The sequence below is a fragment of the Brassica napus genome, chromosome A3, assembly GCF_020379485.1.
Source record: "Brassica napus cultivar Da-Ae chromosome A3, Da-Ae, whole genome shotgun sequence".
NCBI classification, from domain to species: domain Eukaryota; kingdom Viridiplantae; phylum Streptophyta; class Magnoliopsida; order Brassicales; family Brassicaceae; genus Brassica; species Brassica napus.
Genome location: NC_063436.1, coordinates 11,097,067 through 11,119,465, shown reverse-complemented (window position 1 = coordinate 11,119,465; position 22,399 = coordinate 11,097,067). Strand labels below are relative to the sequence as shown.

The 22,399-nt window shown below is 36.9% G+C and overlaps 8 protein-coding genes across 9 annotated transcripts; 5 read left to right on the top strand and 3 right to left on the bottom strand.

The window, feature by feature from the left end:
• Nucleotides 1-812: 812 nt before the first annotated feature.
• LOC106443641 (cyclin-U4-1-like) lies at nt 813-1,939 on the top strand. Its single transcript, XM_013885188.3, has 2 exons — nt 813-1,230; nt 1,482-1,939. The coding sequence occupies exons 1-2, from the start codon at nt 890-892 to the stop codon at nt 1,741-1,743; spliced, it is 603 nt and encodes a 200-aa protein (XP_013740642.2). The 5' UTR covers nt 813-889; the 3' UTR covers nt 1,744-1,939.
• A 1,387-nt stretch (nt 1,940-3,326) lies between these two features.
• On the top strand, nt 3,327-5,075 carry LOC106438228 (protein FIP2-like). The gene has a single exon (XM_013879329.3). The coding sequence runs from the start codon at nt 3,912-3,914 to the stop codon at nt 4,980-4,982; it is 1,071 nt and encodes a 356-aa protein (XP_013734783.2). The 5' UTR covers nt 3,327-3,911; the 3' UTR covers nt 4,983-5,075.
• Nucleotides 5,076-5,466: 391 nt separating this feature from the next.
• Nucleotides 5,467-7,442, top strand: LOC106438226 (putative casein kinase II subunit beta-4). Of its 2 annotated transcripts, none has more exons than XM_022716037.2 (4): nt 5,467-6,064; nt 6,142-6,251; nt 6,644-6,806; nt 6,904-7,442. In XM_022716037.2, exons 1-4 carry the CDS (start codon nt 5,647-5,649, stop codon nt 7,035-7,037), a joined length of 825 nt encoding a protein of 274 aa, XP_022571758.1. In that variant the 5' UTR covers nt 5,467-5,646; the 3' UTR covers nt 7,038-7,442. The 2 variants fall into 2 exon arrangements, with proteins under 2 accessions (XP_022571758.1, XP_013734781.1); XM_013879327.3 differs by having other exon boundaries at nt 5,470-6,064; nt 6,644-6,809.
• A 1,140-nt stretch (nt 7,443-8,582) lies between these two features.
• LOC106443640 (FCS-Like Zinc finger 3-like) lies at nt 8,583-9,230 on the bottom strand. The gene is made up of 2 exons (XM_013885187.3): nt 8,968-9,230; nt 8,583-8,864 (listed from the first exon to the last, which is right to left on the bottom strand). The coding sequence occupies exons 1-2, from the start codon at nt 9,075-9,077 to the stop codon at nt 8,690-8,692; spliced, it is 285 nt and encodes a 94-aa protein (XP_013740641.1). The 5' UTR covers nt 9,078-9,230; the 3' UTR covers nt 8,583-8,689.
• A 3,666-nt stretch (nt 9,231-12,896) lies between these two features.
• On the bottom strand, nt 12,897-14,851 carry LOC106438225 (protein TRIGALACTOSYLDIACYLGLYCEROL 4, chloroplastic). Its single transcript, XM_013879326.3, has 4 exons — nt 14,515-14,851; nt 13,989-14,238; nt 13,250-13,921; nt 12,897-13,176 (listed from the first exon to the last, which is right to left on the bottom strand). The coding sequence occupies exons 1-4, from the start codon at nt 14,784-14,786 to the stop codon at nt 12,985-12,987; spliced, it is 1,386 nt and encodes a 461-aa protein (XP_013734780.2). The 5' UTR covers nt 14,787-14,851; the 3' UTR covers nt 12,897-12,984.
• A 187-nt stretch (nt 14,852-15,038) lies between these two features.
• Nucleotides 15,039-15,981, bottom strand: LOC106438224 (acyl carrier protein 1, mitochondrial). The gene is made up of 2 exons (XM_013879325.3): nt 15,717-15,981; nt 15,039-15,414 (listed from the first exon to the last, which is right to left on the bottom strand). The coding sequence occupies exons 1-2, from the start codon at nt 15,900-15,902 to the stop codon at nt 15,238-15,240; spliced, it is 363 nt and encodes a 120-aa protein (XP_013734779.1). The 5' UTR covers nt 15,903-15,981; the 3' UTR covers nt 15,039-15,237.
• Nucleotides 15,982-16,106: 125 nt separating this feature from the next.
• Nucleotides 16,107-18,110, top strand: LOC106438223 (ras-related protein RABH1b). Its single transcript, XM_013879323.3, has 6 exons — nt 16,107-16,366; nt 16,743-16,813; nt 16,895-16,983; nt 17,090-17,201; nt 17,385-17,475; nt 17,684-18,110. The coding sequence occupies exons 1-6, from the start codon at nt 16,250-16,252 to the stop codon at nt 17,828-17,830; spliced, it is 627 nt and encodes a 208-aa protein (XP_013734777.1). The 5' UTR covers nt 16,107-16,249; the 3' UTR covers nt 17,831-18,110.
• A 1,845-nt stretch (nt 18,111-19,955) lies between these two features.
• Nucleotides 19,956-22,127, top strand: LOC106443638 (endoglucanase 15). The gene is made up of 4 exons (XM_013885186.3): nt 19,956-20,277; nt 20,378-21,037; nt 21,119-21,400; nt 21,644-22,127. Exons 1-4 carry the CDS (start codon nt 20,044-20,046, stop codon nt 21,959-21,961), a joined length of 1,494 nt encoding a protein of 497 aa, XP_013740640.1. The 5' UTR covers nt 19,956-20,043; the 3' UTR covers nt 21,962-22,127.
• Nucleotides 22,128-22,399: the final 272 nt, after the last annotated feature.

Here is a 22,399-nt window from a genome sequence, read left to right as displayed (position 1 = left end):
CTTTGTTTTAACGAGTAAATAGAATTTTTTTTGTTAACGTGACATCTCTTCTTATCTTGCTCTTTAACTTTTGGGTTTGCTTGTCTCAGAACTTGCATAGCTAGGTGCGTTCAAATTAGCTGTCAATCCTGGCATGTTAGATTTAGATCAATCTATAATCTATTCAATAACTATATTTCTCTAACAATCCTGATTATTTTCGGCTATAAAGAAATGTTACCAGATGGGAATTGATTCGCATATTCGCATTATTAGCAACACATGCACTTCGCAAGATCACTACCGTCATGACTTTCTAGGTTTAAATAAATCTCCCCACATGTCCATGTAACATGATTAGTATGGGATCCCATCACCACACTACAAACCAAAAATTACATATAATTTTCCCAAATCACATCACTATTTTCATAATTGCGTATATATCAAGAGATAAGATACTACGTTTATCTGCCGGGATTTGATATATGGTGGTCTACATTAATTGTGCATTCCTCTTGTTACGACTTAAGTTTTCGAATTCAATAACAATCATTAACCCAACTTATGAAACATTAAATATATTTTCCTTTCTCAGTTCCATATTCAATTGTTAATTATATATTTTGTGATATTGTTGTTCTTTGTTCCACCGCCGACAGTGATAGAACAAGAGTTAATTACTAAAAAAACTAGTTAGATAACTTTTTTAAAATGCACCTACATACTGATCAAATTTTTTTAAAAAATAAAGAAAATACTTACTTATTAAATAAAATAAATAAATTATAAACAAAAAAAATAGAATTTAAAAACTACCCAATATAACGACCATCTTAAACACACGCCATTAACACACACACAAAAAGAGTAACTTTCTCCTTTTCTATCTCTCAAACACACCAAAAAAATGGCCGAGCTTGAGAATCCAGGAGTAATGCCGAAGCTAATAGCCTTCTTATCGGCGTTGCTAGAACGAGTTGCGGAGTCAAACGATCTGACAAGGCGAGTCACGACTCAGTCACAGAGCGATTCCGTGTTCCATGGGCTGAGTCGACCTTCCATAACGATTCAGAGCTATCTCGAGAGGATTTACAAATACGCGAATTGTAGTTCTTCTTGCTTCGTTGTGGCTTATGTTTATCTCGACCGTTTCACTCACAGACAACCTTCGCTTCCGATCAATTCCTTCAATGTCCATCGTCTCCTCATTACCAGTGTCATGACCGCTGCTAAATTCCTCGATGATCTGTAAGTTTCTTTGTTTCTTTAATCGAAATCGAATCTCTTGAGTTAAGGGTCAAGCTCAGAATTCGATATCACAGCTTAAAAATTCAGTTAGTGATCAGCCAATCTCCTGTTTCTGGAAAGCTCTGTTCCTTCCCCTGTTTCTGAAATGCTCTGTTTCTTATGTTTTTGTCTGAATCTGCAAGGAAAGATTCGATATTTATGTATTAATTTGATTTCTGATTCACTGAACTCTGAACCTGGTGACTAAACAGGTACTACAACAATGCGTATTACGCGAAAGTGGGAGGGATAAGCACGAAAGAGATGAATCTTCTGGAGCTAGATTTCTTATTCGGGTTAGGTTTTGATTTAAACGTGACGCCAAACACATTCCACGCTTACTTCTCTTATCTTCAAAAGGAAATGACTCTTCTTCAACCTCTCTCCCTCGTTGTTGTCCCGCCAAGATCTGTCATTACCTTCAACGACGAGGAAGCTTCTCATCAGAAACAACAACAACAACTTGCTGTTTGATTCTATTTTCATAACGTTTTAAATGTTTTTCGTCCATTTTAATTGAATTGTGTAGTTGTAAATGATGTAGAGATTAGTCGGCAGGGACTGTTATCTTGTCTTAATCAATCTTTGATTAAGAAATTCAAAACTCAATATCAGACAACTTTCTCTGTATATTTATATATAGATGTGGACAGATGGGCTCATTCATCTTTACAGACTGGCTGGGATAAAGATTTTAAATGTCACTAGTAACACTAAAACTTAAGAAAAAAGGGTGTTATGATGATTTATGTTTTGTTTTTGTCTGGTATTCAAATATTACCCATGTCAGAAGAGAAACATGGGTTATGTTTTTAGTAATAATAATAACTAGGAGGTACAATGATTGGGATCTGTGAATAAGATTTGTTGTTTCTGGTTCTATGAAGGGAACAAAAGAACATGTGCAGAGCAGAGACAGAGTGTGGTGAAAAAGAAAGCACGGTCAATAGACAATTTGAAAGAGGCTAATACAAGTAGTGGATACTGACAAAAAAACTACAAAAGGGAAGGTTTTTACGTTTTTGGCTCTCTAATCTCTTCAATATACAACTTAAGAGCACAAAACAAAGATATAAAAAAAACAGATGAATGGGGATTTGAGTCTGAAACTTTGTATTTTAAGAGGTGGTTGATGTAGTAGTACTTCTTAGAGAGATTCTTATTTTCTTAGCATGTTTCGGGATTGGACTTAGAAATCACTAAGAATGACATGCATAATCCCAAATTAGGAGAAAGTGCAGCCATTGCAAATCCATAGGACAAGACAACATCATTCAGTGAAACTTTGCATCTCAAGGTAGAAAGGGAGACCCTTTGTGAGTAATTAAATAAGTTCAATAGAAGTGAGAACGGGACCAAGTTTAAGAAGATGAAAATGCATAAGAAATCCAACGCTTTGACCCCATTAAAAAGTTGTTCCTGCGCAATAAACCGGTTTGGTATTGTTTCCTTTGATGCCAGTTTCTTGATAGTACCCATTGATACAAGTAATCTTTTTGCCAGACACCTCCAGGTGAACTTTTAGTGCGGCTTAATGGTGAATCCTAATGATCTATTAAATATTTTTTCTTCTAAAATAGATTATTTTTGTAATAGAGATAACAAAAATTATTCTAATATATTTTCCTACAATAATAGTATATTAAATATAAAGTAGAAAATGTTATTTATTTTTATAAATATAGAAGAAATAAATAACAATATTCATTAAGTTAGTGCCACATTGCATCTGAACATTATTTCGTATGTTTCAGCATATGTTTTAAAATAAACATTTGACATTTTATATAATTTTCATTAGCTAATAATTGTAAATTGTAAATAAATTATCAAAAAGGTTGTCTTTATTAAAATAATAATACTAGTTTAAAACTATTGGAAATAAATAATCATACAAATCATATATTTATTATCAAATTTAATGCATTTTAAAATTCATGAAGCACAAAAATACATTTTTAGAAACAAAGAGAATACTATAGAGATAAAATAGCAATTTGTTGGAAATGCACTTATGCTTAAAAATACTTTCCTATAGAGAGGCTGATGGTGTATATTAATGGGCCTGGGCCTATATTTTAGCCCACTTCTTATTTCATAAATGGAGTTTAATCGTCTTAAATCAACAATCATAAGACTGTAAATGATTTGCTACAAAGAAAAAAATGTGAGAGGTAGGGAGGTTAATAAAGAGGAAGACGCCAAGTATAAGCCACCTACCGGTCCCGTCATACACGGCTCACGTTAGCCTTGTTCCAACCATGAATACGGTGGCGTGTTGGCTTGGTCCTCGAAACCAACCACTTTCTTCTCTTTCATCTTCCACTACTATAATTCCACGTGTCGCTATCATCCTCCACGACGGTGCCCCCACCACCCTCCGCCACCACCGCATAAAGCCTTTTCCTTTATTATTTACCAAACTCTGCTAATGCACGCTTCTATCTAACACCTTATCCTCCGCCCTCCACCATTATCATGCGCCTCTCCTCCACTTTCTCTCTCCCCCTTATCTCCTCATTATTACGTTGAAGTCGCCGCCGCGTAAATCCATCGAATCACAACCGTTTCTCTTCACGAGATCTGACATTATTTTAAAATCCTCAAGCTCTGATCTTCTCCGGTCTTGTCTGAACCGATCCATGTCTGATCCAGATTCTCCGTTGGAACAAGATCCGTTACCGGTGCGTAACCAATCGCCTCCGCCGCAACCAGACGATTCCGTTACCGATCTGAAGATCGCCTCCACCCCCGCCGCGGTGGCGACCAAGAACTCTAGGCGCTTGCCTCCGCCGTGCTGGTCTCTGGAGGAGACGATCGCGCTCATCGACGGCTACCGCGACAAATGGCACGCGCTCAACCGCGGAAACCTCAAGGCGAATCACTGGGAGGAAGTCGCGGAAGCGGTGGCCGGTAACTGCCCCGGCGTGACGCCGAAGAAAACCGCCGTTCAGTGCCGGCACAAGATGGAGAAGCTGAGGAAAAGGTACCGCACGGAGATCCAGCGAGCGAGATCTGTGCCGGTGGCGAGGTTTGTATCGTCTTGGGTCCATTATAAGCGAATGGAAGCCATGGAGGATCGCCCGGAGAGCAAGCCCGGCGGCGGAGACGAGGAAAGAGACGAGCTTTACGGCGGAGGAGGTTCTGTCGGGAGGTCAACGCCGAGGTTCTTCAACAGGAATGGTACCGCCGGAGGGAGTAGCAGCAGCGGTGGGATCAGAATTCGGATTCCGACGGGAGTGAGTATAGCTCAGCCGGGGCCGAGGTTTCCCGGTAAGATCGATCCGAAATACACGGCGAGTGCAAGTTCAAGACTTGGTCGTGGTGTCGGAGGAGGAACCAGTTATGGAGCTAGGGGTGTGAGAATTCAAGAAGGAGGAGGAGGAGGAGAAGAGAGAGTTGGGAAACGAGGGAGGGAGATGATGATGATGATGACGACGGAGGAGGAGGAGGAGGAAGAGGAGTCTGATGATCCAATGGTGGAGATAGCGAGTGCGATCAAGCTACTCGGAGATACGTTGTTGAGAACGGAGGAGAAGAAGATGGAGATGACGAGAGAGATAGAAGCGATGAGGATGGAAATGGAGATGAAGAGGACGAAGATGATATTGGAATCTCAACAACGAATCATTGAGGCGTTTGCTAAAAGCATGTCTGAAAATTTGGAGGAGAAGAAGAAGAAAGCAAGAAGAGTATCTTCCTTACCCCCATGACTCTTGAATCTTATGTACTCATGTCTTTTTCTTAACATCTCAGTAATGTTAATGTATGTGTTGAACTTATAAAGTAGAGAGTTTTAAAGCTTATCTAATTGCTATAGTTTATCCATAATTTGGCTTCCATCACATGAATGAATACATAGAATGGAGAAAGTGTTAGTTGATTAAAGCTTTAAAAGTGACATCAATGGAGTTATAACATCTGCATTCTCTTCTCTTAGTTGTCACAAAGCTTATCACATAAAGAGAAAAACTAATAGGCTGAACAACATTCTTGCTCTTCCAAAATAAAGTAAAAATTCAAAACTAATAGGCTGAAAAGAAGTGCTTGTGGAGTAATAACTTCTTCATTGTTACCTTGTCTCTGAATCTTTGTGGAATTGTTTTCATCTTTCACAAGATTAAACTAGTGTTAGAAGATAAAGGCCCAATAAGGAAGCCCATGTATAAATAACAGAAACTAAAATAATAATAAATCAAAGAGAAGCAAACAAACAGTAGAGGAAGAGAAGAAACAACAGGGAAAAAGCAGAGCACTCTCTTTACCTCTCCTTCTTCTTCTCTTTCCTCTTACTCTAGATTTCTCCGCCTCTCTCCTCTCTCTGTTGATAAGAAAGTCCAACACTTTGAATCGAATCTAACCTCTTAGTACCAAATTATGTACAAAGATCGAAGCGGAGGCATAATGGGAAGTGGTGGGTCATCGAGATCGGACCTCCTCACCGGAGCTATAGATCGGAAACGGATCAACGAAGCTTTAGACAAACATCTCAAGAAAACTTCGCCTTCCACTTCTAAAGGCAAAGACTCAAACCCTTCAACCTCCACCGCTAAATCTCACCTTCCGGATCAATCTGAAACCGATAGCGAAGAAGAAGGATCCGACGTGAGTGGCTCGGAAGGTGATGACGACACGTCGTGGATCTCGTGGTTCTGCAGCTTGAGAGGGAACGAGTTTTTCTGTGAAGTGGATGAGGATTATGTGCAGGATGACTTCAATCTCTGTGGGTTGAGTGGTCAAGTTCCTTACTATGATTATGCACTTGATCTCATCTTAGATGTTGAGTCATCAAACAGTAAGTGCTGAACCAAGGTTCATTCATTGATATAAAGCTACTTCTTTTAAGAACATTTTTGTTTTTGTTTGAATTAGGTGATATGTTTACTGAAGAGCAGAATGAGCTGGTGGAATCAGCTGCTGAGATGTTGTATGGTCTTATTCATGTTCGTTACATTCTTACAACTAAAGGAATGGCTGCTATGGTATGAAACAAGAGTCCTTTTATGTTATATTATATCAGTGTTCTTTATATAGAATTATTGATTAGGCGGTGTGTAGACCAACTTTTAAAAAAAAATCGTTACAATAATCGTTTTGTTTTAAGTCCAATTTCCTAACTAGGCGGACACCTAAGGGCCACCTAGACTGATTTTTAGAACACTGTGTTATGTGGTATTATTCATGTTTGTTACATTCTCACAACTAAAGCAATGGGTGCTATGAGATGAAGGAAGTATTATGTTATGTTATATGGTCTTATTCATGTTTGTTACATTCTTACTACTAAAGGAATGGCTGCTAGTAAATGAAAGAAGAGTCCTTTTATGTTATGTTATAATGGTCTTTGTGAATGACGTTGAATCTCTTTTTGTAGTTGGAGAAGTACAAGAACTATGATTTTGGGAGATGTCCGAGAGTGTTCTGCTGCGGGCAGCCTTGTCTTCCGGTTGGGCAGTCTGATATACCAAGGTCGAGCACGGTGAAGATATACTGCCCTAAATGCGAGGATGTTTACTACCCGCGATCTAAATACCAAGGCAGTATCCTTTTTTTCCTTTTATTAGCATAGCATGATGCAGTCTTTCCGTTTAGACATTGGATTAGCTTTTTTTGTTTCCTTGATGGTTATTGCAGACATTGATGGAGCTTACTTTGGGACTACTTTCCCACATTTGTTTCTCATGGCTTATGGGAACTTGAAGCCTCAGAAACCGACTCAAAGCTACGTTCCTAAAATCTTTGGATTTAAGGTGCACAACAAGCAATGAGATGCTCTCGTTTCTCGCCAGTCCAATGAGTTAACGCAATCTTGGTGGCTCAACACTTCCTCTTGATGGTCGCCGGATTTTAAAAGGGATCAATACTAGATTGTGGTTGGGGAGAATGAGAAGAGCTTATGACAAAAGGTCAAATGTATGTAATTTTGGAAGAAACTGAAGCTTATATATAGAATGGTTGGGAGAGAGGAAAACATAGGGTCTTGGAAATTATTTTCCTGTGGTGGGGATTCAATTAAATCATTTACAGATGTGGTTTTAAGTTTGCTTAACTGTTGTGTATAATAAAAAAATACTTGATGAGAAATTTTCAAAGATTTCTCATTGTTGTTTAGAGTTTCTTGTGTTCTAAGCAACTCAGCCATAACTTTTATATTCAACTCTTTAGTTCTAGTAGATGATGCGTCACTGACATGGATCACTTTGTTACAAAGGATTGTTCACATAGTCTCCTAAGTGTACATCATGAGTCTTGTAGTATACTGCCAAGTTGTTTAAGCAGGGAAATAAAAAACCCAACAGTCTACAAATTTTCTTTGCCCAGGCTTAGATATTATTAGCTACGATTTTCTTAGCATTGCAATAGATTTGATGGAACACTCAACAAAAGAATATCTCCATACATTTTTGAAGTTAAAGATCAAAGGCGAAGCTAGGAACCACCTAGAGAGAGGCAATAACTCAACAATGGAAGCCTATGTGATGAGATTCTTGGGGATCTAAATGACCAGGTACTATAACTCGGCCTATCTTACAAATATGAGATACCTGATGATCCATTATTTCTGACTTCTGATTAGGCATTGACACATTGATCACTTATCCGGAACTAAAGAACCGAAAAAACAAGAACTACCCGAATATGTTTTATCCAAATATTTATAATTATTTGAATTATCCAAATTGTTGTTTGAAATTCCAAAAATTAACTGAAAAATCAGAACAGAATAGAATCCATAAAAAAAAGAAGAATAGAATCCAAAATTACTTTCGGATATTAGTTGGTTTATTACTTAAACCCAACAGAAAACTAAAATAAACGAATCAAATGCCAAGCTAGTTCTGATTATGACATTTCGTCCTTCCACAAAAAGGAAGCGTCAATGGGCTCCTTTAAAGCCTATTATGGGCCCAAATGTAGCTGTTTCTCCGCCGGAGTTCTTAGAGATCCCGGAAAATGCACAACGCAATGAACAATCATAAATTTTGTCTCGTTACCATGATCGTAAATAAGTTGTAACTGACTGCAGATACAATTAAAAACTCTCGACTTCTGGTGAAATTTGATCTTAACAGCAGAAGTTTGAATAAAATTGGAAAGATGAGGAAGATAAGAAATTGAATTTAGAACATAAATAGAGTATGCTCTGTGTTTTTAATTGTAACATTCGATCAAAATTTAAACCCCCCAGAGATCAACACAGAGCCATCTCTCTATCTCCTTCCCCTAAACTCCACATAACAGGATCTTACAACTTCTCAGACCCCGGCGATCAAGAGCAAGATAGATAGAAACAGAGCAAAAAAAATTGCAGGTTTTTCTTAAAAGAGAGTAATATTTAATATATATATATAGCTTTTAGACAAAAAGGGTATACACAAAAGCTACATGCTTTGGTTTTCTTATTGTAATACAAATTCCACTACGCGACCACGAGTGTTCCTGTCCGTACGTTTTTTCCGGCGGCCGAATCTTTTGCAGCTTCAGAAGATTTTTTACGGAGAGATCTAGCAGACAGTTTCCAGCGTCTCTCCTTGGCTTCATCAGATTCAATCTGTTCTTCTCTACACTCATTGCTACAAAACGCCGTGTCTCCTCTGTTTAAAAAAAAAAACAAGAAAAGATCTGAATATCAATAAAGGAAATGACTTTTCAAAACCCAGATCCAGGAAGTTGATTAGGTATGATCGGATTAAGTACCTGTACATGAAGATGTCGGAGTTAGGACCAAGGTGTTTACTGCAAAGAGAGCATGATTCCAGAAAGTGTGGCTCTTCACTGCCGAAAAACGCAGAGTAATACGAAGCCATTGCTTATACTAATTTTGAAAGAACGAAAGCTTTAGAATAAAAGGAAGAGAGTGGACTGCAGAATCAAATTTAAGATTCAGCTCAGATAGGAGAAAGAGGAAGAAGGAAGGAGGAGGAGGAAGCTGGTTGATTTGGTGTCCGTATATAAAGACAGCTTTGGGACTTTATGGTTAGCTTGAGCGAATCACCTGTTTCACGTACCACTATAGTTACTGTAGTCTCCAAGACATCTTCACCGTTCTTTCTTTCCTGTGCTCCATCTATACGTTAAAGTTCAATAATTCATTATTTTATTTTTTGTTTTACTATCATTGTCTTTTTGTGTCTGGTAAATAGTAGTAATATTAAACTACTAATTTATCGAATTACTATTCGTTTAAATAATGAAACAGCTAATAAAAATTATACATTTATAAATTTTAATGTATTTTCATTCATGTAAAAATATGTTTTTTTAACAAATTGAGTAAGTAGTTTTCTTTGTATCTTTGAGCATTGAAGAAGAACATATAATTGTTTAAAAAAAAGAAGAGCATATAAATTAGTTTTTATTTTGCATTAAAATAATTTGGGTGGATCTGGTTCGACGAGGGGAATCAAACAAGTCTTGCATTTGTGAGATTCGCTGGCCACGATAACATGCATAACGCATGATTGATGGACTTTCCTAAATATAAATTTAACATTTAATGAAAGTTTCTAAGTTAATACATTTTATATTACTGATATTTTGTACTTTAATGATTTGTAATTTTTAAACTGTTCTTGTTTGTACTTTCTGCGCTCTGAATTTTAGGATTCATCTCCCCTGGACAATGTTTCATTCCATGCGTGTGTAAATTTATAATCACCTCTCATTTGTTTACTTATTGTACAGCTTGTACTTAATCAAATATTTCATTAAGTACGTTCTTTTTACTACTATAGTATACTAATATTGATCAGTGAATAGTTTTTATTTTGTTTTGTGATGAAACGAAACATCTTGGTACACGTGTTAAGATCAATGTAACCAAATCCAAAGAAACTGTTGGAGGAAATTAAATATCTTTTCATCTACGTACTAATTTATTTTTTTATACATAAACACAAAATATATATATATTCCGAATCCCTTTGGCTGACAATATGGTAGAATAGTCTTGGCACAAGCCACATTCAAAATTAAAATACGTTTCAATACAATCTACATAGCCTAAATGCTCTAAGAACATGCATGTATACTTCTAATTCGGATATCAAAGACATAATATACGCTGCAGAACGCTTCAATGAACGAGCAAGAGCGTGACCGGCCTATTTTATTCAGTGTAATAAATTTGATAGTGTATCATTTTTAATTGCGTACACATACGTGTGTGACGTGTCGCATAGGTGGAGTTTCTATATAAAAATCAGAACCGACTTAGTTTGAAAAGCATAATATAATCTTTCCTAGTTGGAATTTAACACTAAATATGACTATCATACGTACTAGTCTTGTTTTTTATTAATTATTTAAATGAAGATCACGTCAATTGTTCATCGTTTCTGAGTAAGCAATGACTCACATTACGAACGGCAAACCATTATATACAACTGTATGAACCTTATTTTACTACCATAGGACAACTGATATTTGTAAAGAATAATAAGAACATAAACTAAAATTTCAATACCAAAATATAAAAATAAAGAAGAATTGCAGAGTCGAGATAGTTAATCTCTTTCCTTAAATCTTTAAACGCCCCGTAGTGTGACGGTTTTATGGCGCTCAGATTCCCAAGATACAACTGCAGCATTGTTTCTGTTTACCATCACCGAAAAACAGAATCTATCGAACCTATTTCTGTGATGTACTCTCAGACTCAAAAGAATAAAAAATACTAGCATAACTATTATGAGTGGGAGAAATGTTCTTGATTGTATGAATGTGTGTTTTCTAAATGGCTCACAAGCCTTTATATAGAAATATAATGAGAAGCACAAGTTTCATTTTTCAACACAAAAATGAAACCTCCATAGTGCACTAATGGAGTTTTTAATTCTTGTCATTATTATGTGAATTTATTCCACATTTTGACCAAGAAATTAAAGAATAAAATTATTATTGTTTTGACCAATTCAAACAAAATAATATACTTTAAAATGAATTTCTTTTTTTATATTTTATCAATATAAAAGATCAACATATATTTGGTTTATAAGATTAAGTCAATGAACATGAAGTCCAACTAACAAATCAAAAAACCCAAATCCAATTTCAAATATCTAATGTGTGTATTTGCTACTTTATACAAGTTTTTCAAATCACACACATTAGACCTCCATTTCTCATTCAAATAAAACTTCTTTTTTGACATATGAATACATTATTCATAATGTTCAAAAAATAGTTCCAACAACAACAAGAAAGTGTATTAATACATATGAAAAATGATGTTGTTCTGTGATCAATTATTAATAAACGTCCAAAAAAGAAAGTGGCTCATGACCACACAACTTGTCATCTGTCGTCGATACAACAAGGCCTTCGAGTGGGGGAATACATCCCACTAGAGTTTGAGAATATCAAACGAGGAGCTGACTGGACAAAAACCCTTTTATAATTACACGTGGGACCCACAATGGCCTTTTCGGGCCCAGTAATCGACGTTTTTGTCTCTCGGGCCCATGACAGCTGCTCTTGTATCCTGTTTTTCTCACCTTTTCGTAGACACGTATAGAGAATCTCGCTGAGAGTTTGTGATACGTGGCGTTTAACAAGGTCTTAAGGTTGCAGGGGAATTATATTCTGTTTTTTCGATAGCCGTTGATTTATTATAGTAAATGATCTCAACCGTAGATTAGTTTCAGATGGTCTAGTTCCTAGGCTTTAGGCTTTAGCCAATAGTTACTTCCTTTTGGGGCAGTTGAAAAGGTTGGTTGGGAATATTATTCATACACCCAAAAACCAAACTTAATTTAAAACTGCTGAAACCGGTATAAACCGATACAAATCAAATGTTCAATTGACCCAAAAAGCTTCACCAATCTTGTTAACACTAATTTATTTTTATTACAAATTAGAGGCTCGTAGAGCACAACCTTACGCTTGATATTTTTAGATATCTTATGAAAATTTTCATTTTCGATATGAATAGTGACCAATGAACGACCAAGAATAATGCATTCACTAACATTCCTAAAAAAATAACTATTTACAAGAAATAATTTTTCTTTTTCATTTCCATCATTATTCTTTGTTAAATATGAGATGGAACAACTATTACTTTTTATTTTTGCAATTTTATTTTCGATTCGTTCCTCTAGTTTTTAGAATGATCACCAGTCATGTTTTATTTCTACCATAAATTATAGTTGTACTATAATAAGTCGCTTTAAGAAAGTGCAGGTTGGATTTGGTCCAAAAAAAAGAAGAAAGTGTAGGTTGGTATGATTTACTCTTGGATTTGGGAGCTGAGGAGGATCCTAACAGTAACATGACATAGATTTTAGCGTTTGGTTTTAAACTTTTAATACTACAATCAATTTTGACAGGTAGCTTGTTACACAGTCAAGATTGAAAGACGTCTTGACAGTGAAATTAGCTTCTCACCAATGAATTGATCATAGTTTTTTTAAGGATTTGTAAGTGTTAACATCTCTGCGTCTACTACTGTTCATGTCGATTTAGGAGCCAGTGCTAGGCAGTAGGCATTGCTTATGTAAAGAGAGCGACTTGTTGGCCCTCGTGGAGATAGATATTGTCCAAGAGCATGGATACATCTATTTGAAGATTTTAGTTGTTTCTTGTAACGTTCAGGCAGAGCTTATCTTGTTTTTGTGACAATCTTTCAATCGTCTGTCATAAGCAAAGATACTCAACTAGTTAAACCAAAAAAGAGTTTGCCATGTTTAGCATTTCCTCTAATACAAATGTAACAATTTAAAACTCAAAAACTCGAAGCTCGACCATGCCTTCTTTTCTCTTTGGAGAATACCAAGCCACAACTTTTCCAGACTCAAGAAGCCTCAACGAGTAGTTCAAACTGTAAATCAGATCCTCCATTTGTGCACCAAATTTCCCTTCACCTACCTGAAACTGCGAGTCTACTTTGAACACTATTGGACCTGCAACCTGCAAATTTGTAGCACTGCTTATAAGTTACATTCTTTACATCAAAATTGGACAAGAAGCTGATTAATCATACTTGTTGCTGGAATATCAGGCTGAGTCTAGGAGAACCCAATGTGTCATCATCTGTTTTGTTACTACCCTTAGATCTTCTAACTGCGCTAAAGATTCTTTTAGCAAGAGCAGAAGCTGAGGAAACGTCCACACGAGCATCTACTCGTGTTAGATCACCATACAGCTTACTAAACCGCCCTTTCTGGAACGTATAACAAGCAGAACCAAACACATCTGCGCTTATCAGACTCCGCTTCTCGCCTCTGCCTGTAATCCAAGCTGCCAAGCTGCTACCTACAATCCCCGAAACTGCTGCATGTGGCTCCTTTAGGCGTATGTCGTAAGGTAGGAAAACAGGTGTATCATCATCATCATCTTCTTCTGTGTTGTTGTCTTCTTCCTCTTTTGGTCTCCACAAGTCTCTTTTAGCCTTGTATGAAACTGCAGCCTTGGCGCATAAACCAGGCAACAAAGAAGCAGGAGCCTCGCCACCAACGCCACTCTCACCAGCAGCGTTCACAGGGTGAGGATCACCCTTGCTTTTGTGTACACCAAAACGGTATTGAAGCCCGGTCTCTGGAGCGAGCGATGAGAGATCAAAGTTTAATGATTCAGGAACATCCCAGAAGAGTCCTTTATGGTCTAAAAACAGATCCGGCCAAGCTGCTTCCACAGTAAGATCATGTTTCTCAAGCTGCTCAAAACGAAACCTAAAATCAGAAGCCTTTAAAGCACACAAGGATGAACAAATAGATGCGTACCGGATGAACAAACATCAACTTCTTTCTGAGTCCGTCTTTGTCTCCAAGGCGTTCAGCGCTCAGCAAGAGGGAGGAAGAAGAGCCTAACGCAATCTGAGTCCATAAACCAATTGAGTAGAGAGATTTATCTACAATGTGTTTTGTTGTATCTTTGAAAAGCTGAAGATCCCATTCATCTGCCTTGCTGATGTTTGATTTGATATCAGCAAAGAGCTTCTTTGGTTTGAACTGTCCAACCAATCCTAGCCACCTACAACGATCAGTTAACCAACTCGAGTGAATCCAACAACACTGAGAAAAAGACAAAATATCCAAATGTGGTGATATAATATTTTTGAACTCAAAACCTCAGCTAAAACCATAAACAACACTCACTCAAACACCACAAGTTTCAATCAAACCCAACAAAATCAACAACACTGAGAAAACGACAAAACATCCAAATGTCGTAAAGTCGTGTTCTTGAACTCAAAGCTAAAACCTTTAACGTAACACACTCAAACACCAAAGTGAAAAGTTATCTAACCAGTTGGAAGATGAAGGACTGAGCAAGAGAGAGTTGAGAGAGAAAGAGCCGAGTCTCTTGTCGGAAGAAGGAGCAAAAGCAGGGATGATTCCGAGAGGAAAGCCTTCCCGGAGAAGAGAGAGTTGTTGAATCCGGTGAGAGCGGCTTGCTCGTGCACCGTCCACGGGAAATGGCTCGCCGGGAACAGAACGAGCTGTGCCTTCGAGGGTCTGCGGTGAAGAAAGGTTCTGGTCCCAAAAGACTGAGTCAATTGCTGAGCTGAGGTTCGCCATTTTCGTCTTCTTCCTCTCTTACTTCTTCTTCTCCCTTATCTCTCCTGGCTGAGGAGGCAAAAGGGGTTTAATTTAAGCTTTACAATGGGCCTCTTAGTTTTACCAATATGGGCTTTTTCATTATTTTAATGGGCTTGATTCGAACAGTTCATAAACCAAAAAAGCTTAGCAAAACAAAGACTTGTTCGCTTAGGTTCTATGATTTTGATGCAGTTTTTGTTTGAATCTCCTGTGGTATAAACCTTTGTTCCATAGAGAACGCAAAATAACCTTAGCTTCAAAAAGTGTCGAATTACAAAACAATCAAAAGCCAAAATGGTTTCTTTTATGGAAAATGAAAGAGTCACAAGGATGCTCGCATTTATTTGCAAAATCCCAATTTTCAAAAGATAACTTGAGAGAGAACCTCATACAAACAAATAAAAGGAGAGAGCAGCACAGCACAGGGTTTTTAGCTAGACATTGGATGGTTGAAAACGTATTCAATAGCAAGAGGGCAAGAGTCGATCTTGTCAGCTTCTTTGTCTGGGATCTCAAGCTTGAACTCCTCTTCAATAGCCATCACTATCTCCACAGTGTCCAAACTATCTAACCCCAAATCCTTCTGGAAATGAACATCAGGAGTCACCTGTGGGATTCAGTTGCCAACAACAACGAAAACGTGATTCAACGATTTGTACTTCAAAACATAAAAGGACCAAACTTGAATGAAGAATTGATTAAAGCAAACAAACTCATCAAATCTAAGGCAGTAGCAGCTTACTAGATAAGGCCATTGACATCAATAACCCAAACTACCAATGCGACATCGTTTCATATTTACCATTTGAGTGCATATTCCCACTACAGCAAATATGAATCAACCAAAAGCAACAATAGATCATCCACTGATCCCTTATTGAGACGAATCAGGCGAAGATCGAAACAGACCTTAGCTGGATCGACTTTAGGGAAGCATTTGACAACGTCGAGGACTCTGTCGACGACTTCCTGCTTGCTGAGATGATCATCGTGCGACGAGAAAGCACGGATCGAACCAAGGAAACCAATTTGAGACTGGTTCGATCCCGTCACCGGAACCCTAAGGTGACGAAGGACTGCAGTTCTCAGTGCCATCTCCTCCGTCGAGCTCGAGATTTAGGGATTTGGAATGAGAGTGATGATGATACACGAAACGAAAGAGGCGAAAAGGTCATACTAGAAGGCACGTTCTTATCACGTGCTCGGTTTTATAAGCCCAGCCCAAATTGATTCATGGGCCTTTCTATATAATTTATTAATCTGCATTTAACTTCCTACATATTGTAAATTATCCCTAATAGTTTCTAATTTTCACATAAATAACCCATTGGTCTTCGTTTTCTCCAGCTTACGAATACACTAATCTCTCCGGCGAAGATTGGAAACTCTTTCCCCGCGACGTATCTAAGATCCGTCCAGCTAGTTTGATCTCTCGAGGAATCATGGCGCCGGTATCGGCACTCGCCAAGTATAAGCTGGTGTTTCTGGGAGATCAATCCGTGGGGAAGACGAGTATCATCACTCGATTCATGTACGACAAATTCGACAACACTTACCAGGTACTTCGTTTCGTTTCGTTTCCGATCTAGTGTAGTATCTCGACGTTAGCTGATTTGTAGATCCATTTCAAGGACTCGAGATCGATTCTGTGTAGATTACGTGTGATCTGATATGTAGATCCTATTGACTTAACAATCTGCAGATTGATTGATCATACTCGAAGATTCAAATGATCGTAGAAACAGTAAAGGAATCTAGACTAGTTAGCTCTGATCTTGTTTGTCATTGTTTATCTAAGTCGAAGTAGAGTTCTCTATTGATGAATGAGAGAGAGTATCTGAGCTATGATCGTTACGTTTAAGCTTGCTTATCATCGCTATACACAATGTTCTTCCTTTATTTCTCAGTAGTTTATGTTGTATTTATAATCATCAGGCCACGATTGGTATTGATTTTCTGTCAAAGACAATGTACCTCGAAGATCGGACTGTCAGACTGCAGTTGTGGTAAGAACTTTGATCCTCTCTTTTCAAGTTCCGTATGAAGTTTAGCAGATCATGATTTGGTAATTTAACTTTGAGAGACAGGGATACAGCAGGGCAAGAGAGATTCAGGAGTCTTATTCCGAGCTATATTAGGGATTCTTCTGTTGCTGTTATTGTCTATGATGTTGCCAGTATGTGAACCTTACCTCTTTCTCTGTCTTATATTTGAGATGTTGCGACTTTGATATTCTGTAATCTTAATATGAGTATATGCGTTTTTAATTTGTTCCCTTATAGGCAGGCAATCTTTCCTAAACACTACTAAGTGGATCGATGAGGTTAGGACAGAGCGTGGTAGTGATGTCATTGTCGTTCTTGTGGGAAATAAAACCGACCTTGTGGACAAAAGGTAAATAATTATCTTTACCATCTCTCCCTTTACATCTTTCTTTTTCAAATCGTCGTGTGCAAATTACTGTTCAATAGCAAGTATGTTTACTGTTCCTTGATTGAACACGCTTTGAAACTGTAACCATTGTCTTTTTGTACAAAACCACGTCTTACATTCCTAATAAGCTGTTTGTTTACTCAGGCAAGTGTCAATAGAGGAAGCAGAAGCCAAGGCTCGTGAGCTTAATGTAATGTTTATCGAAACCAGTGCCAAAGCAGGCTTCAACATAAAGGTAACAAACAGAGATCCTCTCTGCACATATTTGTGAGAATTTCTTAGACAACAACACCAAAGTTCCTGCTAGATTCACTTAAGTCCCATTCAATAGTTAATTAACCTAGACTTCTTATACACCAATCTACATTCATATCGTCTCCCGTTGATACCCTCTAAACATTCACCGCATAGTCAGAACGTAATGTCTCTGTCTCTTCTTTTAGGCGCTTTTCCGCAAGATCGCAGCAGCTTTGCCAGGAATGGAAACACTGTCTTCGACAAAGCAAGAGGATATGGTTGATGTCAATCTCAAGTCTTCCAACGCCAATGCATCTTTGGCTCAGCAGCAATCAGGAGGATGTTCTTGTTAAAATTTCCAACAATCACCGCAAATTGATAGAGAACAAGAAAAAAAATACACAGATATAAAAGTCCTCGAGCCTTTTTTTTTTTTTTTTTTTCTATCAGATTGTTTTAGTTTATGGTTTGTCCCTAGCTCTGAACTGTTATGGTCTTTGGATTTTCAAATGCTCTCTGCTTCAGTACTTTTTGTTAGTTTTTAACAACTTTTCCCAAAACTGTGATTTGTCTATGTATTGGATTATATAATTGTAAGTTATATAAACTAGAAACACTCTTCTTGTTTCTTCCTTTCATGTTAAGACAAGTGAGTAGCGAAAGAATGCACATAATAACTCCAAAACACAAACAAAGTTACATAAAAGTTTTTACAAGATGATTTAAATGTATTGCTGCATACTAGGTGATTTATATGTATTGTTGGATAATAACAATATATAGTGTACCAGATGATAAGAAAAATTTAATATCAGCAATTATTTATTATGATCCGTGTTTAACTCGTATAGATCCTTGTTTAATAACACTTAAGTTTAATTTCTAGAATTTTATTTTATTTTATTGCTTAACAACAAGTTTGATGTATGAGATTCATAGATGATATCCATGAAAAGTTAGTGACTTTCTATTATTCGTATATATTAGTGAGTTTATATAGTTGAAGACTGATTATATACAATTTAATAGTCTTAGGTTTATGTTATTTTGGCACATTGTTTATGAATTAGCTTTAGGCAAATTTCAGTCAGTTACTAATTAACTTTAGTAGTTTTGACTTATGAGTTTAGCTTATTGTGAACGTGAACCTCTCTTTCAATCATTCATTTGTAGTCATCGCCTTATACCATACGAATAGCAGGACGCAAACGGTGTCACTATTACAAGGATTTTTGTCTTTCTATGACAAAATAAGTTTGAGTTTTCTTTTTCTTGTGCTAAACATGCTATTATGAAGATGTGTACTTCTAAATGATTTTACATATGTAAACTTTATATTTTGATTTTGATTTTGATTATCAAATTGTTTTTACTAATTTAACATTTGTTGATAAAACAACTTTTTATATTAGAATGTCTATGCACAGTCCATTGGGATAAAAAAATAAGTTACAAAGTAAAATTTATTTCATTCGATCTCGATTGTGTTTTGTTGTCTTTCTATATTTATGTACAATTTCTTTATTTAGGTTCAATTTGTTTTATTTTAGAGATCAAACGTAATTCTTGAATTTCTTACATACTCATCATCTCTAAATTTAAATAAGAATAGGATAAACCCCATGAACTTCATAAATGCAAGTGCCGGTGCTGTATAACTATTTCTATGACAATTATGTCATTAACTTATTATTCACGGATTCAACTTGTGTTCACGTGCCATAAACTGTGAAATTCATATTTACAAATTAGTACATTTGAAGCTGCTGGAAAAGAAAATCAGGAGACGACTCTTTTTTTTTTCCTAAACAAAGACACAAAGTACACGACTCTTCTTCATCTACAGACAATGTACATTAACATTATTACATTACTATATATTTATTTTTATTTAGTTTTCAAAGCAATTATTTTAAAGCTGTAAAGGCTATTATTAATTTTTCCAATGTTTCAATATTTTTTATTAACTTGGGGCGGCAGATAGTTGGCTAAGACAATCATGGACTCATTCACCATTTGATGAGAAGTTTCACTCTTGGAACGTGAATCAACTAACACTTCCATGCTTTTTATAAGTCTATCTTTCTCAGTGTTGAAATATTTTGGAATAACTATTTATCTTCATAAGTATTTGAGATTTTGTACGTTTAAGTATGTTAATTGTATTTATAAATTCTGAAAACTATTAGGGTATGGACGTTTCCACACTCATTATCATATTATATGCAATAGAATCTATCACGCGTTAATAATTTAAATTATTTGCCTCAAAATTAGTTAAAATAGCACATAGTTTAGGAATATGTTACCTAATCCGTGAAGATTGAATGCATTGATCATCAGAATAATCCTATATATTAGAAGAATAGACTCTAATCGGAAAATAATATATTTCTATTGGCTCCGCTCATGATTCACTTAAATTTTCTGGTGCCAGTTAGAAAATGGTACCTATAAATAAGGAAGTATATATATGATACTCTGATTATATAGAAACCATTAAACAATATATATACGATATGATCAAAATACTATTTTTTTTTGGTTAGTAAAAACGATCTAAGCCATGTATTGCGTGTTAAGAACTAGGTCATCACAATGCTTCCTCACAATCCAAAGCATGTGCATTGTGTTGTTACTATTATCGACTAGTGGAAAAGTTTCTGCAGGTTTAAATTACGGAGAAGCTCTCACAAAGAGTCTTTTGTATTTTGAAGCTCAACGCTCTGGAAAATTGCCATCAGACCAAAGAGTTCAATGGAGAGGAGATTCTGCACCTGGAGACGGTTCTGATGTTCATGTAATCTAAACCCTAATCTTGTTTTACATTATCTTTTCCACCGTAAATTGTTGTAACCATTATTTATTAAGTAAAATATTTTGCCAATTGTACAATATAGATTGATCTCAGTGGAGGGTATTATGATGCTGGAGACAACATGAAGTTTGGATTCCCATTGGCGTTCACCACAACGATGCTAGCTTGGGGCAGCGTAGAGATGGCATCTCAGTTCCAAGCCCACAACGAGCATCAAAACGTCCTTATGGCTCTTAAATGGGCCACTGACTATCTCATTAAAGCTCATCCAGAGCCCAATGTACTTTACGGACAGGTGGGAGATGGTAAGTTAGACCATGCCTGCTGGATGAGACCAGAAGACATGAACACTTCACATCCACGTCCATCATACCGCATTGATGCTCAACATCCAGGTGCTGACCTGGCAGCCGAGACAGCTGCGGCTATGGCTGCAGCTTCTCTAGCATTTGCTCCGTCTGATGCAGCCTACGCCAACACACTCATTAGTCACGCCAAAGATCTATTTGAATTCGGTAAAAATCATCCCGGGGTCTATCATGACTCCATTACTAACGCGGCTGGCTTTTACTCGAGTAGTGGCCATGAAGATGAGTTGTTATGGGCTGCAGCTTGGCTTCACCGGGCCACCGGAGACCAGATGTATCTCGATTATTTAACACAAGCTTCTAATAGCGGAGGTGTGAGGTCTGCTTTCTCTTGGGACGATAAGTTCGTTGGGGCACAAGTATTGGCAGCCAAGGTAGGTTTAATGTGATCTTACCTTAACTTGTTCGTCAAGAAACAAACATTTAACACATGATTTTTTTCCCGCAAATATTAGCTTGTGTTTGAAGGGAAGGTGAAGAACGAAGGGAAGATGGCAGAGTACAAAAGTATGGCGGAGCACTTTATCTGCAACTGTGCTCAAAAGGGTTATAGCAACGTTAAGAAAACTCCAGGAGGTTTGCTTTGGTTCTTGCCATGGGAAAACCTCCAATACACAGCTACTGCTTCTTTCGTCTTATCAAGTTATAGTAAATACCTTGAGGCTGCACAAGCTTCCGTCCAGTGCCCCAATGGTGTTCTTCAAGCTTTTGATCTTCTCAGCCTCGCTCGGGCTCAGGTTAGTCAAGCATTCAGTTTTTGAATCGGCTCAATGAATATATTAAATTCATGCTCATTTTGAGCTTCTAACAATAACTGAACTGACCCTGGCCTTTTTTTAATATTAGTTTATTAATTATTTAATTATATTTTTGGGTCAAAATGTTGAAGTTAAAAATGTTTAAAAAATAATTTTTCTGCGTGGCAATTCATTCATTAAGATAGTAATTTTCTTATGATATGTACATGTTTATGTTACTAGGTAGACTACATACTTGGGTCAAACCCCAAGAGCATGAGCTACATGGTTGGATTCGGGACCAATTATCCTAATAGACCACACCATAGAGGATCCTCTATAGTGTCAATCAAGAAAGATTCTAAACTGAAGGCATGCAATGAAGGGTGGTACCCTTGGTACAACACTCATGAACCGAACCCTAATGTTTTGGTTGGAGCTATTGTAGGTGGACCGGATGTGAACGATGTTTACCAAGATGAACGATCTGATTATCAGCACAACGAGCCCGACACTGTCACAGTTGCTCCTTTTGTTGGTGTTTTTGCTGCCCTCGCATGATCTCAAATAATTACACCTATATGTGTTCGTTTTCATCATTTACTGTCTGAGGACCTTATTTCTCCTAGACGCTCCGAGTAATTATTTTCTTTTTCTTGTGTAAGTGTAGAAACAAGGTCAAACTTGATTTTATAATTAATAACTTGATTTAGTGGGACACTGATCATTATATCTGTCAAAATTTATATCCATCATATGTTATCTGAATTTTAGGACACTGATCAAGTGATCATTATTAGATATCTTTTATATATGCTCTAAATGATCAGATGTGTATACATATGCACTCTATCTATTTTTCAAGTGATGTGTTCATATATAGCATTTTGTATACAGTGAACCTTGGGTTAAAATGTATTTGCTAATGGGTTTGAATGTCTGCAACATTGTGCCCATCTTGTCTTTTATCAACTACTAGGTGATGATGGTGCAGTTTAC